Here is a 17,512-nt window from a genome sequence, read left to right on the forward strand (position 1 = left end):
TATGGAAACTTCAGAAAGCCTTTTCAAATAATGTATACATTTACAACAATGGTACAAAAGCAAAAACTGATTTACTAACATACTATTAAAAAAATACAAGACATCGACTTTGAAATCCAAATAAAATTGTTTAAAAGCATTAAACAACAGCAGTGAAAAAAAATCACTCTTAAACGTCCCGTACTTCAGCTTAGTTAAAGCAAAAGTTATTCTCATTGAACACAGAGATAGTTTTCAGCGATGTACATTAATAAATGGATTTACAACACCACTGATCACCTAGGCATGTGCAGTGCACCGATGATGGGATGTGTACACCCGGCCTCAGTGCGCATATTCCGGAAAGCAAAAATGTGCAAAAAGCCAACGGTGACGTCAGTCTTGTAAATCAGGGTTCCCCAACTCCAGTCCTCAAGGCCCACCAACAGGTCATGTTTTCAGGATTTCCTTAGTATTACACAGGTGATAATTCCATCATCAGCACAGGCAATAGTTACATCACCTGTGCAATACTAAGGAAATCCTGAAAACATGACCTGTTGGTGGGCCTTGAGGACTCGAGTTGGGGAACCCTGTTGTAAATCATATCACTTACATCCACAGGAGCGTGATAATATGATTAGTGGTAGAATTAGTCCAATGGAAAACAATATCTCCAGGACTAGTCACCCACTAATTAGCATGTCACAGGCCACATTGTAAACGATTTTAGGTTAATATACAAACCAAGACGTCACCACTTGTTTTACACCATAGTAAGAGAGGAATAAGGACATTGCAGGGGTTTAGGGACATGGGAAAACTGACAGGTTCACTTTAAATAGTAATGAAAAAACAAACACTACAATTCGGAATCAATTCATATTTTAATGATTTTCTTAGGTTGTTTCTTTAAAGGGTTATTCCCAAAATCACAATGTGGCCTTATAATAATATACATATCTAGTTATTCATTTGTGCCATCATAACTCATTTTTATATCACCCCTTTAAGGATGCCCCTCAAGGCTCTATTTAGCCTCAAGATGCCATTGTGCTTTAGTTCAGTATTCCTGGTCGATCATGCATAGTGCAGTCTCTCTTAGCTGGCTTCCTACATGTCTCTGCTATACCTCCAGTATACCACATTTAGAATGCACCCTATGCCTTGTCCCTGTATGGTCCTGTTCACTCCTTCGTCATTATGCCATCTACATCAACATAACTGTATATGCATCAAAAGAGAGCCATTTGCAGTTTCACATTCCTGGTATGTCAGAAGCAGGCATCAAACAGCTCAGCTCTGCTTGTGTTAGCTCTGCAGTGCTCCGTGGTGCAGTCAGAGCAGAGTACAGGACTGATGATCTCTGCTGGTAAACAGCTACCAGATCAATGATGTAAAATCATGCAGTTATGTTGATGTAGATGGTGGAAGATAAAATACTTCAGACAGTGTACAGAAGAATAGGGTGTATTCCAAACATAGATAAGCTTGATGATGTGCCAAATTACTGTTGTGGATGCAGCTGAGCTGACACAGTATTGCAGATCTGTATTAGAGACCTGTGTTATTTTACACATTCAACAGCCAGCCCACTTTCAGCTCTGATTTGCCATTTCAGAGTGGTGATGGTGAGGTCTGCAGCACTGAGGAGAAGCAGGGTGCTAATAGGAAACTTAGCTTTCCAGTGTAAAAACAGGACCATATATTCAGCCATGTGATGCAGGAAGCAGAAAGGGGAAGATATAGATGAAAAAGGACCAGAGGTACAAGAAAGAAACTTTATATTTGGCTTGGGCTGTATATTAAAGGGGTAGTCCACTGTCATATAAAAAGTCTGCAGTCAATCTATGAGAGTATAGATCACTGAATTATAATAATGTCTGTTGTGCAAACTGTCATGATTCCCAGTATTCCTGTTTGAGAGAGTAATCACATAACCCCATATATGCGAATTGCATGATGTTCATGAACCCATAGACTTGTATGAGTAATTTTGATCTGTGACTCCGATCAAAAATGGAATGTCTCTTTAATTTTTTTTCCAGACACACAAACCTCAAAGAAAGGGGACGTTTGAATAGCACCATGGTCTTTAATGATTATGTGTTCTCTCTGTGAAATTCATGGATGTGTGAATGATGCCTTAGTGTTTTTTTGCAGCACATATCCTATGTATGTTTCAGCGAAATTGATTTTAATCAGAGATCTGTAATAACGTTTCATTTTTATTTAAGACAATTAAATTATCCACAGACTTTAAGGAAAACTTTTAACTAGAAGATCATAGTCTCACAGACTGCTGATAATGAGCCCCATACATACTATAACATATTATAGGCTCAAGGCTTCTAAAAGCCCTTCTGGATAACAATATGTAAAATGTTGCAATGTATCTAACATTAGCGAGGAATTCAGAAAAATCAGCTTTTGTCATTTTAGATTACCTCTCTCATCTTTTCAATCCCCAGTGTGAATATATATGAGATGACAATCCACTCCTGAGTTGAAGGCCACCGTTCCATTTTTACCAGAACAATATAGTTGAAGAGCATAAGGTACCCCATGTAAGCCATCTGTGCAAACAGAAATACAGCAATTATTAGATCTATGTTATTCAAGCAGAGTTTAAGTGATAATCTATTTAGTCAGTACCCTGTATGCTCTTACGGGACAGTTCAGTTATCTAGTCTGTATGTAAGGGGGGTAGGTTCAATTTGGGTTAAAGAGGCCCAAAACCCCTTATAAAGCCGCACTAGATGCTGTGTCCCTTTAAGTATAATGTTGCATATAGTGGCCCAGGTAGAGTTGTTCCTCACTCAGGGATGACAGAAGAATAGAGATATAACCAGATATCAGTTGAGGAATTTTATGCACAAGGTGGCAACAAGATTGGTGATTTCAACATTCTCAAGAGGCAACAAGTTGACTTGAAAGGAGGTAGGTAATATACACTTGTGACAAATGTGAAGTAACTTATTACATTTCACATCACTAGTGGTACCTCAGATATCTCTTACACTACCCAGGGCCACCCTGCGTGATGCATTTCTTGATACAACATGGTAATTATGCAACGTGAGACATACATTCAGGTTGCACATGTGTTGCAAATCTGTGGTATCGTAGAACATAATAAACAGCTTTAGTCATACATAGGCATGGAATTGTTGTGACATGCCTAAGTATTGGCATAATACTAGTCAGCAATAACATCACTGGCGGACACAGACAGAAGAGGGCCTCTGGGCAGTAACAATAGCTCATCATAATGCACAATTCCACCTGCTTTGGGGTTAGAAATGGGCCCCTGTGCGGCCGGAGAGGTTGCACCAATGATATGTCCGCCCCTGAATTACATCTTGCTAGCAGTATGCAGCACATAAGGCAAGGGGTCACCTTACATAATACAACATTGAATGTTGCATTATCAATATGACATCGTATAATAACATGACTTGGGTAACCAGGTCGTATCTTCACCGCAAAAAAAAGTAAATCCCTAGAAACCAACAAAGCAAATAAAAGTGCAGGATACAACCATAGAGGTCGTGTGCAGTTTGAGACCTTTTTTAAGAGAGCAGTGAACCTTCTTTCAACCCTCTTACATGCTGCTCCATACAAACGCTATAGGAATTATAGACCTGGCACGCTCATCTGAGAAGACCCCAGCAAGAGGAGTTTTTCCACACATAGGTATCTTTTTCTGACACAATTAAACAAATGGAATTAAGGGGCACAGGGACTTCATACTGTAAATATACTGTTCAACTAAAATGCCATATTTTAAAGAGAACCTGACAGCTGATGCATGCTGCCCGATCCATATTCAGTATCAGACGCTGGCTGAATAATTTCAGGCATATACAGAATGTTTAATAGCTACTGGCAGGTCCCTGGCGGCTTGTCCCCGCCTGCTGCCTTTGAGTGACAGGTCCCTCCTTGCGGGCGTTTATAGGGAGAGACCTATCACTCAAGGATAGTGGGCGGAGAGAAGCCGCTAGGGACTTGCCTGTCCAACTAGTCTCCTGTACGGTTTGGTCCCTAGCGGCTATTACACTATGTATTTCTCTGAAACACCGTAGCATTTCAGAGTTAAACATATATGGAAGAAATCATGCAGTCAATACCAGATACATGCAGCCCTTGGATTGAGCAATATACATCAGCTGTCAGGTTCCCTTTAAGTGCATTTAGGCCAGAAAACTGGTGTATGTCATTTGTACATCTGTCCCAACCTGAAATTAGAGCAGTATTGTCACAAGACACCAAACAATAAATTATTGGAATCATCAAAGATCTTGAGAATCGGCTCCCATGTTCTCTGGCAGTCGGATGTAAACAGTATACGGAGCAGAACACCACAGCTCCGTCCACTGCTATTGAAGGGAGTTTACTCTACAGTGGACGGACCTGTGGTTCTGCTCCGTATACTACTTACATCTGACTGCCACCAGGAGTAAAAAGGGCTGATCAGTGGGGGTGCCAGATGCCATCAATATATAAGTAGTGGACAACCCTTTTAATAACAGAAAAGTCACTTACTGTATAGAACCAGAATTTAACAATAGGTGCATTGTAGAATTCATAGATCTTTCTCCCCAATGGTATGAGTCGATGCCGCGGATGTTCGTCATCTTCCTTCTTTCTGGCTGTATCACCGTTGCCTCTGGCCAGCATTGCCTATAAATAGTGCAACACTATTATTTGGTAGGACAATAGTTAACAAAAAAATCTTCCTTTTACGTTTGTGTTTTAGATAACTTATTCATTGTTAAAACTATAAGTATATACAGTGCTGTGAAAAAGCATTTGTCTAATTTGTCACATTTAAATATTTCAGATCATCCCACTAATTTTAACATCTGATAAAGACAAGGAACCACAAAATGCAGCTTTTAAATGATTATTACATTTGTTGAATATAAGACTTGGTCAAAACATATATCACCCATGTGAAAAAGTAATTGCCCTTCCAGAAAATAATAACTGGTTGTTCATTTTACTCGTTTAATTTCCACAGCACTTTAAAAACATTACTGTCACCACAATCTAAATTCCCTTTTAATATGTCTTTGTAGTCCGCAAGGAAACCCACTTAAATGCCTTAGAGATGTTGTCCTTGGTGGGATTGAACTCAAGACCCCAGCGCTTCAAGGCCATAGTGGGAACCTAAGGGCCATTGTGCTGTCCAAACTTGCTGTTCCAACCTTGGCAGCAACACAGCAGTCAAACATTTGTGATAGCCTGCGATGAATCTTTTATATCACTGTATAGGAATTTTAGACCATTCTTAGCAGAATTGTTTCACTTTGGCTACATTCTAGGATTTTCTAGTATAAACTTCTTATTTAATGTCAGCATCTCAATGGGATTCAGATCAGATATTTGACTCTTCTCCTCCAAAACCATAATTTTGTTTCATTTCAGCCATTTAGAGGTAGATCATTTTCCCGCTTGATAACCTTAGGTCACAAACTCCTGGGTGGACATTCGCCTTCAGAATTTTCTGATAGAGAGAAGAATTCCTGGTTCCATCAATTATTACAAGTCAGCCAGGTCCGGTAGAAGCATAAACTTCCCCACTTCACCACCATCTGTGGGTATGATGGTGAAATGCAGTATTAGATTTATACCAGATTTTATGGGACACATGTCTTCAAAAAAGTTCTACATTTGGCTCATCAGTACACAGAATATTATGCTAAAAGTCTTGGAGGTCAACCAGGTATTTTTTGAAACATTCAAGATACGCCTTTGTGTTCTTTTTGGTCAGCAGTGGTTTTCACCTTGCAATTCTCCAATGGAGGCAAATGAGGCCTGAAGTTCTTTAGCTGTTCGTCTGGGTTCTTTTGTGACCTCCTGGAGTCGACATTGTGCTCTTAGTGAATTCTGGTAGGTTGGGCACTCCTGGAAAAACGTACTACTGTTCTCTGCTTTTTTTTCATTTGTGGATAAGTGACTCTCACTGGAGGCCAAGAGCCTTAGTAAGTTTTGTAACCAGACTGGTAGATTTCAATGACTTGGTTAGGCATCTGTATAGCAATCTCTTTAGTATATGCTGCATTTTGAGACCTTCTACCCAGTTTCACATTGTCAGTCAGGTCCTATTTAAGTAATAGAAAACACTTTGGCCAGCATATTTAGAGTAGCGGGTAAGTGGTGTGGAGGGGATACCACTTACACCCCATAGCCGCAAAGCAGCGCCTACTCAAAACAATTGATGGAAAAACGAGGAGAGCAAATGAGTAAACTGGCATAAATAAGCTTTATTATTAAAAATTATTTTACATAAATAGTATCAAAACATATAGAGACAATATATAGACTTGCGGATCAAAGAGGTCCCACCATATCCTTAACCCCATAGAAAAGTGGAAAACTAAATGTCTAGACAGTACATAATAAATATAGGATGAAAAGATAAGCACCAAAAGAAATGACTATAAATGCACATGGGTCCCCTAAGGGAAGATGTCCTGAGGGAATCACCAAGATATATAACTGCACAGGATGGGCTCAGGTAAGTGGCTGTGGTATGACACTACACCTAAAGATGCCACCCCAAAAAAAACAAACATTTTTTTGATAGAAAGTGAAAACAAGAAAATGGGAAAAGGAGAGGGCGGGAGAGGTGGTATAAGCAAACATTGGGAGTACTGAAAAATCAAGAGGGAGTCAGGTCAATCCGGTAAGGAAGTGTATCGTTGGATTCATCCTATTAGTATATCACCCATGCGACCAAAGATGACTCACCCACAAAGGTATAAACTGTTGCTCATACAGGGGACAGTGGAGGGCTGGTAACTCCCGTCAGGAACGGGCCTCGACGCCCTCTCCTTTTCCCATTTTCTTGTTTTCACTTTCTATCAAAAAATTTTTTTTATTTTTTTTGCGGTGGCATTGTTAGGTGTAGTGTCATACCACAGCCACTTACCTGAGCCCATCCTGTGCAGTTATATATCTTGGTGATTCCCTCAGGACATCTTCCCTTAGGGGACCCATGTGCATTTATAGTCATTTCTTTTGATGATTATCTTTTCATCCTATATTTATTATGTACTGTCTAGACATTTAGTTTTCCACTTTTCTATGGGGTTAAGGATATGGTGGGACCTCTTTGATCCGCAAGCCTATTTAAGTAATGTATAGATTTAAGATCTGGCAGTAGTTATGGTTGAGTGTTACTGTGAAACTGAACCAAATTGTTAATTAAAATTGGATAATTCGTTGATTTAGTAGCTAATGAGCAAATATTTTTATTATTATTTTTTCACATAGGGCCAGGTAGAACGGGACAGCCTTTTTCATTCAGTAAACAAAATACTAATTTAAAAAAGAGATATTTTATGTTAACTTGGGTTATCTGCATCTTTCTGAAGTCGACTCAAGCTAAGCTACTTCCCCCGTGTCTGTCTCCCCTTGCTGTCTTTAGTTGTCAGTGGGGATCGACTAGTGCTCATCCCCCCTTCCCTATCTAGGGCCAAGTGCTGGCGAAATACAGGGATAGGTTCCTGTGCGGCGATTGGTGAGGAACCAATATAGGGACGGTAGGGGAGACAGGGTGATTGCAGATCAGCCTAGGAGGTCTCCACCTCCCCCTTTCCCTAGTGTCTGGGCTCCCTTCCCCTGATCCCTTCGTGTCGCACTTTGTCTTTCCTACACTGTGCATGACAGTTTGTGAACACGTGTAACGTGACACGGGGCGGTAGCCGTGGGTGAGGTACTCATCTTACACACCTACACGCTACAGGAAAATGGGGTCTCTGGGTGTGTGATGTTGCTGTGAACACCTTCAGGTTCAGCTCCGCCACGCTTGGAACAGCGGCGGACCCCTATAACCTTGTGATGAGGAAACCACACCAGCTAAGAAAAACAGAGTCCTTTTTACTGACGGTCCAGCTAGCATACAAAGGTTAGGTCAGGAAGTACACTTTCTGTTCTCTTCTGCACAATACAGAGGCACATTCTTGGTGGTTACTGACGGCGACACAGTACTTGTGATGACCGTTACTGTAGATTTACAGGTTAAGGAGAGGACCTCCATAACACCAGTGTAGCGCCACCTGGTTCGATGTGTTTCGCTGTGACTACTACACTCCGATTAAACTTCCTGGGAAGAGACGTAAGGGAGATTCGCCACTGTCTTATTCCTATCGTGCTCAACCTCGCTGAGACCGTCTAACTGACCGCAGCTTCCAAAGCCTGTCCAGCACTAGGTACGTTCCCACCAGTCTCTTTCCTAATATGGTCTTGCTGTAGGTCTCCCAACTTGCCTGCTTAAAGGAGAACACTGCCACCATTGAAGCTCTACTGCAGAAACTTCCTTCCTTTGCCACTGGTTCCTTCCCACCTTTCTTGTCTCTTTCTCTGACTCTCCTCTCCAAAGATGGCCACCAATCAGCACTTTCCTGTGATGCATTTCCTCCTAGTGGCTTCCACCGTCCCACAGCCTGGAGCTGTGTATGGTGCTGTCAAAATGCAGTTGAAAGCAGCAGAACATACTCTGTTAGACATGGCACAAGTCTCTGCCAACATAGGAGCTATTTTAATGTCTCCTCACTGAACAAGGTATCTACACTGCTCAAAAAAATAAAAGAAACACTTAAACAACAGAATATAACTCCAAGTAAATCAAACTTCTGTGAAATCAAACTGTCCACTTAAGAAACAACACTGATTGACAATCAATTTCACATGCTGTTGTGCAAATGGAATAGACAATAGATGGAAATTATTGGCAATTGTCAAGACATCCTCAATAAAGGAGTGGTTCTGCAGATGGGGACCACAGACCACATCTCGGTGCCAATGGTTTCTGGCTGATGTTTTGATCACTTATGAATGTTGGTTGTGCTTTCACACTCGTGGTAGCATGAGACGGACTCTACAACCCACAGAAGTTGCTCAGGTAGTGCAGCTCATCCAGGATGGCCCATTAATGCGAGCTGTGGCAAGAAGGTTTGCTGTGTCTGTCAGCGTAGTGTTCAGAGGCTGGAGGCGCTACCAGGAGACAGGCCAGTACACCAGGAAACGTGGAGGGGGTCGTAGGAGGGCAACAACTCAGCAGCAGGACCGCTACCTCCGCCTTTGTGCAAGGAGGAACAGGAGGAGCACTGCCAGAGCCCTGCAAAATGACCTCCAGCAGGCCACAAATGTGCATGTGTCTGCACAAACGGTTAGAAACCAACTCCATGAGGGTGGTATGAGTGCCCGACGTCCACAGATGGGGGTTGTGCTCACAGCCCAACACCGTGCAGGACGCTTGGCACAGAACACCAGGATTGGCAAAGTCGCCACTGGCGCCCTGTGCTCTTCACAACTGAAAGCAGGTTCACACTGAGCACATGTGACAGACGTGACAGAGTCTGGAGACGCCGTGGAGAGCTATCTGCTGCCTGCAACATCCTTCAGCATCACCGGTTTAGCAGTGGGTCAGTAATGGTGTGGGGTGGCATTTCTTTGGAGGGCCGCACAGCCCTCCATGTGCTCACCAGAGGTAGCCTGACTGCCATTAGGTACCGAGATGAGATCCTCAGACCCCTTGTGAGACATATGCTGGTGCAGTTGGCCCTGGGTTCCTCCTAATGCAGGACAATGCCAGACCTCACGTGGCTGGAGTGTGTCAGTAGTTCCTGCAAGATGAAGGCATTGAAGGTATGGACTGGCCCGCCCGTTCCCCAGACCTGAATCCGATTGAGCACATCTGGGACATCATGTCTCGCTCCATCTACCAACGTCACGTTGCACCACAGACTGTCCAGGAGTTGGCGGATGCTTTAGTCCAGGTCTGGGAGGAGATCCCACAGGAGACCATCCGCAACCTCATCAGGAGCATGCCCAGGCGTTGTAGGGAGGCCATACAGGCACGTGGAGGCCACACACAATACTGAGCCTCATTTTGACTTGTTTTAAGGACATTACATCAAAGTTGGATCAGCCTGTAGTGTGTTTTTCCACTTTAATTTTGGGGGTGACTCCAAATCCAGGCCTCCATTGGTTAATAAATTTGATTTCCATTGATGATTTTTTTGTGATTTTGTTATCAGGACATTCAACTTTGTACAGAACAAAGTATTCAATGAGAATATTTCATTCATTCAGATCTAGGATGTGTTATTTGAGCGTTCCCTTTATTTTTTTTGAGCAGTGTATATACCGTATGTATATATTACAGGGGAAACAGTGGCCTCCTGTGTCTAGTAGGTAGTACTGCAGGCAATTACTGTTCTCAATGTCCATGCAGTGTAATGCCATATACATAGTTATTGAAACAGAACAGCAGCTGTAAACCGAATTTTAGTGTAATACAAACAGTTAATGTTGGGTGACAGTCAGCGGCATATTCCCCATCACCTCAAACATGCACAATGTAGCGGTTTCTGGCAATTATATAATTTGTACTCTGCATTTTTCACCAGTTTTTCCCTATAAGGGCTCTATCTCTAAATTTCAGGTCTATCTGGGCTGGAGGAAGGAGGCTAGCTGCAATGATACCTCTCATGCATGGTACACATAAAAAGAGATAGATTCCTACTTTTTCTGTTTAGCACATGTTGAGGATGAGCAGCAGCAGCATGGTAGACAATATATAGCATTACTGATCTGTGTGGCTATACAAAAAAGTAGACTATTAAAATATAAGTTTTATTAACCCCTTCACGACATGCAGGCCTGAGAACGTTTACGCTACAATCCTAACGTGAGCTTCCTTGAAGTAGGAGCAGAAGCTAGGGAGCGAGAGCAAGAGGCTCCGACTGTAGCAGGTCTGGTCTGGCCGGAGCCATGAAGTGGCCAATTCGGGGGCGCACAATGCCAAACCAGACTGGGCCCATGAGTTACGACAGGAGATGCAAAAAATTAGAGGGGAGCTATGGAGCATAAGAAAACTCCTACAGCTACCCTGGAACCAAACACTGCACCCCGGTATGAAGAGCAACCAGCGCGGGGGGTATCCTCCACCCAGAGAACAGCAGTATAGGCCTAGGCACCCACCAGGCGAGTGCAGAGTTGAATGTTGGACCTGTAGAGGTATGGGACATATTTCTAGGGACTGCCCCACTCGAGGCAGCCATCGGTGGAGGTGTCCATTAAATTAATGTGCCCCGTGGCCAGGGAGCACATCGTGGGGGTAGGTCCAACCAGACAAAGGACTGAAGGCTCCGACGACGTTGTTTCTGAGAGTCACTCTACATGGGCTGAGTTAAATGGACGAAGGATTTGTTGCTTAATGGACACCGGGTCCCAGGTGACCACAATGCCAGAAGAATATTTTCGTCAAAACTTCTCCAACGTCGCCCAATCCAGAAGGGGCCCAATTATCTAACTAAAGACTGTCAAACAGTTAACTATCCCAGAGACACGGGTGGTAATGATGGAGATGCATGTCTGTGGGAAGAATTTAGGAAAGAAGGGGATCATACTGGATCATTGGAAATGAATATCCTGAAGGAAGTAGGACAGTTCCTGATGGACAGTGGCGCAGCATGAAGGGAAGACCCATCATGGGTGTCAGAGAAGAGAAAGGGCCCGAAAGTTATGCCTACAGGAGGGAGTGCCGCTCCTGGAAAAGTCAGTTCGTCGTGAGGAATGCCAGCCCCATCGCAGAGCGACCGCAGAGGACAGGCGGAGGCCTGGAAGAAACAAAGGGACAAGGGAGACGTAAGCAGTGCCAGTAACAGATCTTGGAATAAAAATAAACTCCATAATTAGATGTGTTTAAAAGAAATGTTCCTGTGCTGAGATAATCTTATAAATGTGCCCCTGCTGTGTACTGTGTAATGGCTGTCTCTGACCGTGCAGGAACATGGTCTGATCATGCCACATCTCCTGGTCAGGGGAGGAAGGAAAAGAGAGTATACAGACATTATAGCAAAGGATCACAGCTGAGCTGATTCTTTCTTTGAGGTAAAATATTATTTAAAAACAGGGAGTAAAATGTTTTACTCACAAAAGGAACCAGCTGCGATCTCCTGCTGTCCTGTCTGTATTGTATTTTACTTCCCCCCCTGCCCAGGAGCTGTGGTATAATCAGACCATGTTCCTGCACGGTCATACACAGTCATTACACAGTACACAGCAGGGGCACATTTATAAGATTATCTCAGCACAGGGACATTATTTTTAAACACATCCAATTATGCAACTGATTATTATTCCAAGATCGTGGTTAAGAAAAATCTAGCACTGAATAAAAAGGCTCATATCTTTGGAACCGACATATTTAACCCCTTCACGACCATATGTCCAGCCGATTTTGCACGTGCAGAGGCAGTGCGTGTGTGATCGCTGCTGGGTGTTCAGCGATTATGACAGATGACACCCGGCACTCACTGCCAGGAGCTGGTGCCCGCACTGCTTCCGGCACTTTAACCCCCTAAATTCTGTGATTGATAGCGACTGCAGCATTTAGAAGGCAGGCAGAGGAAAGTAGCGGGGCCCGATCATTGCCATAGTGACCCGATGTTCTCAAGATGACATCTGTGTCACCAGGCTCTACCAAGCTTGTTAGATCATGCTCAGTACATGATCTAACAAGTTTGTGTGAGAGCAGCTGACAGTTCTAATGCATTGCAATTCATTAGAACTTCGATTAGACTGCTGCAAGTGAAAGTCTCATAGAGGGATTAAGTAAAAAAAAAAAGTAAAAAAAAATTGTAAAAATATATTTTTAAAATAATAATGAAAATATATATGTATTGTACCCATAAATAAATGTTTTTTCTAAAAAAAATGAACAAAAGAGTACTCATATTTGGTATCGCCGCGTCCGACCCGGCCTATAAAACTATCCCACTAGTAAACCCCTTCAGTGAACATCGTAAAAAAAGGGCAAAAAACTATGCTTTTTCATCATACTGCTGAACAAAAATTGGAATAAAACGCAATCAAAAAGACAAATGTAAATAAAAATGGTATCTCTAAAAACGTCATCTTGTCCCTCAAAAAAGCAAGTCAATATACAGCTTCATCTGCAGAAAAATAAAGTTATAGCAAAAATATATACACTACCGTTCAAAAGTTTGGGGTCACCCAGACAGTTTTGTGTTTTCCATGAAAACTCATACTTTTATTTATCAAATGAGTTGCAAAATGATTAGAAAATATAGTCCAGACATTGACAAGGTTAGATATAATGATTTTTATTAGAAAGAATAATTTTCTCTTTCAAACTTTGCTTTCGTCAAAGAATGCTCCCTTTGCAGCAATTCCAGCATTGCAGACCTTTGGCATTCTAGCTGTTAATTTGCTGAGGTAATCTTGAGAAATTTCCCCCCATGCTTCCTGAAGCCCCTCCCACAAGTTGGATTGGCTTGATGGGCACTTTTTGCGTAGCATACGGTCAAGCTGCTCCCACAACAGCTCAATGGGGTTGAGATCTGGTGACTGCGCTGGCCACTTCATTACAGATAGAATACCAGCTGCCTGTTTCTTCCCTAAATAGTTCATGCATAATTTGAGAGGTGTGCTTTGGGTCATTGTCCTGTTGTAGGATGAAATTGGCTCCAATCAAGCGCTGTCCACAGAGTATGGCATGGCGTTGTAAAATGGAGTGATAGCCTTCCTTATTCAAAATCCCATTTACCTTGTACAAATCTCCCACTTTACCAGCACCAAAGCAACCCCAGACCATCACATTACCTCCACCATGCTTGACAGATGGCGTCAGGCACTCTTCCAGCATCTTTTCAGTTGTTCTACGTCTCACAAATGTTCTTCTGTGTGATCCAAACACCTCAAACTTTGATTTATTTGTCCCTAAAACTTTTTTCCAATCTTCCTCTGTCCAATATCTGTGTTTTTTTGCTCATATTAATCTTTTCCTTTTATTAGCCAGTCTCAGATATGGCTTTTTCTTTGCCACATTGCCCTAAAGGCCAGCATCCCGGAGTCGCCTCTTCACTGTAGACGTTGACACTGGCATTTTGCGTGTACTATTTAATGAAGCTGCCAGTTGAGGAGGTGTGAGGCATCGATTTCTCAAACTAGAGACTCTAATGTACTTGTCTTGTTGCTCAGTTGTGCAGCGGGGCCTCCCACTTCTCTTTCTACTCTGATTAGAGCCTGTTTGTGCTCTCCTCTGAAGGGAGTAGCACACACCGTTGTAGGAAATCTTCAGTTTCTTGGCAAGTTCTTGCATGGAATAGCCTTCATGTCTAAGAACAAGAATAGACTGTCGAGTTTCAAATGAAAGTTCTCTTTTTCTGGCCATTTTGAGAGTTTCATAGAACAAACAAATGTAATGCTCCAGATTCTCAACTAGCTCAAAGGAAGGTCAATTTTATAGCTTCTCAAATCAGCCAAACCGTTTTCAGCTGGGCTAACATTTGTGCAAGGGTTTTCTACGGTTTTCTAAACTTCCATTAGCCTTCTTACGCAGTTACCAAACACAATGTACCATTAAAACACTGGGGTGGAGGTTGTTGGAAATGGTCCTCTCTACACCTATGTAGATATTACAATAAAAACAAGACATTTGCAGCTAGAATAGTCATTTACCACATTAACAATGTATAGAGTATATTTCTGATTTATTTAATGTTAGCTTCATTGAAAAAAAATTTGCTTTTCTTTCAAAAATAATGAAATTTCTAAATCACCCCAAACTTTTGAACGGTAGTGTATATTTTTTCTAAAGTAGTTTTTATTGCGTAAAAGCACCAAAACACAAAAAAATATAAATGTGGTATCGCTATAATCGTACTGACCTGAAGAATAAAGCTGCCTTATCAATTTTACCACATACGAAATGGCATAAAAAAACAAACAAAAAACAATTCCTGAATTGCTGGTTTTCGTTCATTCTGCCTCCCAAAATTCGGAATAGAAAACAATCAAAAAATGTCATGTGCCGAAAATGGTACCAATAAAAACATCAACTGGTCCCACAAAACACAAGCCCTCGCATGACTCTATAACCAGAAAAAATAAATAAAACCAATTCTTCATCTGCTATTGACTTGTTCATTCTGCCTATCACAGTAAGGCTCTGCTCACATTTATCCTGCTCTCTGTGCTGAGCTCTTACACTGCGGATTCTGTGTAAATCTCTGACATACGTGATTCAGATGGAACCTCTGGTGGAAGATTCCCTATAATGAGGCAGATGAAGGCAATGTGGACGCCATCTGGCCTATGATCCGGAAGTGTCTGTCTTTTTATTAGGCGTGCATAAAAATTGTTTTGTTTTCACGGCTCTACGTTATAAACTTCTGTGAAGCACCTGGGGATTTAAGATGTTCACCACACATCTAGATACATTCCTTGAGGGGTCTAGTTTACAAAATGGGGTCACTTGTGGGGGGTTTCCATTGTTTAGGCACATCAGGGCTCTCCAAACATGATGGCGTAGGCTAATTATTTCAGCAAATTTTGCATCCAAAAAGTCAAATGGCGCAACTTCCCTTCCAAGCCCTGCTGTACCCCAACCAGTAATTTTCCTCCACATATGGGGTATCGACATACTCAGGAGAAATTGCACAACAAATTGTATGGTACAATTTCTCCTGTCACCTTTATGAAAATGCAAACATTTTTATTTTCACGGCTCTAAGTTATAAACTTCTGTGAAGCACCTGGGGGTTCAAGATGCTTACCACACATCTGGAATAGTTCCCTGAGGGGTCTAGTTTCCAGAATGATGTCACTTGTGGGGGGTTTCCACTGTTTAGGCACATCAGGGGCTCTCCAAACGCGACATGGCATTCGCTGATTATTCCAGCAAATTTTACATTCAAAAAGTCAAGTGGAGCTCCTTCACTTCCAAGATCTGCCGTGCGCCCAAACAGTGGTTTTCCCCCACATATGGAGTATCGGCATGCTCAGGAGAATAGAACAACATATTTTGGGCTCTATTAACTTGTTACCTTTGTGAAAGTAAAAAAATGTGGGTCTAAAGTAAAATTTTTGTGAAAAAAAGTTAAATGTTCATTTTTTCCTTCCACGTTCCATTAATTCATGTGAAGCACCTAAGGGGTTAATAAACTTCTTGAATGTGGTTTTGAGCACCTTGAGGTGTGCAGTTTTAGAATATTGTCACTTTTGGTTATTCTGTCATGTAGACTCCTCAAAGTCACTTCAAATGTGATGTGGTCCTTAAAAAAATGGTTTTGTAAATTTTAATGGAAAAATAAGAAATTTCTGGTCAACTTTTTACCCTTATAACTTCCTAACAAAAAAAATTATGTTTCAAAAATTGTGCTAATGTAAAGTAGACATGTGGGAAATGTTATTAACTATTTTGTTTAAGGGCATAAAAATTAAAAGTTTGAAAATTGCTACATTTTCAAACTTTTTTGCCAAATTTCTGTTCTCTTTCACAAATAAACGCAAGTCGTATCAAACAAATTTTACCACTATCATGAAGTACCATACATCACGAGAAAACTTTCTCAGAATCAGTGGGATACGCTGAAGCGTTCCAGAGTTATTACCACATAAAGTAACACTGGTAAGAATTGTAAATTTTGGCCTGGTCATGAAGGTGAAAACAGACTTGGGGGGTGAAGGGGTTAAAAAAAGAAAGAAAGAAAATCGGAATTCTCAGGAAAGCAACAAGAATAAAATAAGAGCAAAAACCCGTCGCTTTTAACTTGGTAACAAGTCGTCTTTAACCCCTTCCCAACGTGACCGATTTCTGTTTTTGCGTTTTTGTTTTTTCCTCCTTCTTCCCAGAGACATAACTTTTTTTTATGTTTCCGTCCACATAGACGCATGAGGGCTTGTTTTTGTGGACCTAGTTGTAATTCTGAATGACACCATTCGTTTTACCAGGGAAAAAAATTCCAAGTGGGGTGAAATCGTGAAAAAAACACAATTCTGACATTGTTTTTTGAAAATAGTTATTTTTGAATTATTAAAAAATAATTTATGACATACATTTTGTGGTAAAAATGACATCACAGTATGATTCTGCTCATCAGGACTGTTGTGGGATACCAAACATGTTCAGTTTTCTTTATTATTTTCGTGGTGAAAAAAAATCAGAAATTTAAAAAGATAATAATTTTTGGGTTGTGTCACCATTTTCCAAGACCCATAGTGTTTTCTCGATAGAGGTGTGTGATGGCTAAGTTTTGCGGAGCGAAACAATGTTTTTATTCTTCATTTTAGATAAAATTGATATTTTGGGATAGATGTGGCATTTTGATCGCGTGTTACAGCATATTTTTTGTTATTGCAGCAACCAAAAAACGTAATTTCGGCATTTTTTATTTTTTTCCGTTTACGGTGTTTACCAATCAGGTTACATGTTTTAATAGTTTGACATTTCTGACTGCGATACCACATATGCATATTTAAAAAAAAATGTTTTATCTTTATTTTTAATGGGGGTAAAAGGGCGTGATGTCAACTTTTATGTTTTTTTTTAAAACATTTTTATTTACTTTTCGCTGTATTTTTTAGTCCCCTTAACCTGTGATCGTGTGATTGCTTTTGCTATATACAGCAATGCCACAGACAAACAGCTTTGCTACATATGGTGAAAATCACATTCTCCTTTGAAGCCCGGCCACAGGCAGGTTTCAAGGGA

The 17,512-nt window shown here is 41.3% G+C and overlaps 1 protein-coding gene across 2 annotated transcripts in view; it reads right to left on the reverse strand.

The window, feature by feature from the left end:
• Nucleotides 1-17,512, reverse strand: part of TRPM3 (transient receptor potential cation channel subfamily M member 3) — a 717,940-nt gene that overhangs the window by 91,624 nt on the left and 608,804 nt on the right. For both annotated transcript variants that reach the window (XM_073670333.1, XM_073670354.1), the window contains 2 exons: nt 4,525-4,662; nt 2,427-2,555 (listed from right to left, as the gene is read on the reverse strand). In XM_073670333.1, coding sequence (XP_073526434.1) covers nt 2,427-2,555; nt 4,525-4,662 — 267 coding nt within the window. The remainder of the gene's footprint in view (nt 1-2,426; nt 2,556-4,524; nt 4,663-17,512) is intronic.

The sequence above is a fragment of the Phyllobates terribilis genome, unplaced genomic scaffold, assembly GCF_046119375.1.
Source record: "Phyllobates terribilis strain yellow unplaced genomic scaffold, ASM4611937v1 Scaffold_1__5_contigs__length_1240528914, whole genome shotgun sequence".
Taxonomy (NCBI): Eukaryota; Metazoa; Chordata; class Amphibia; order Anura; family Dendrobatidae; genus Phyllobates; species Phyllobates terribilis.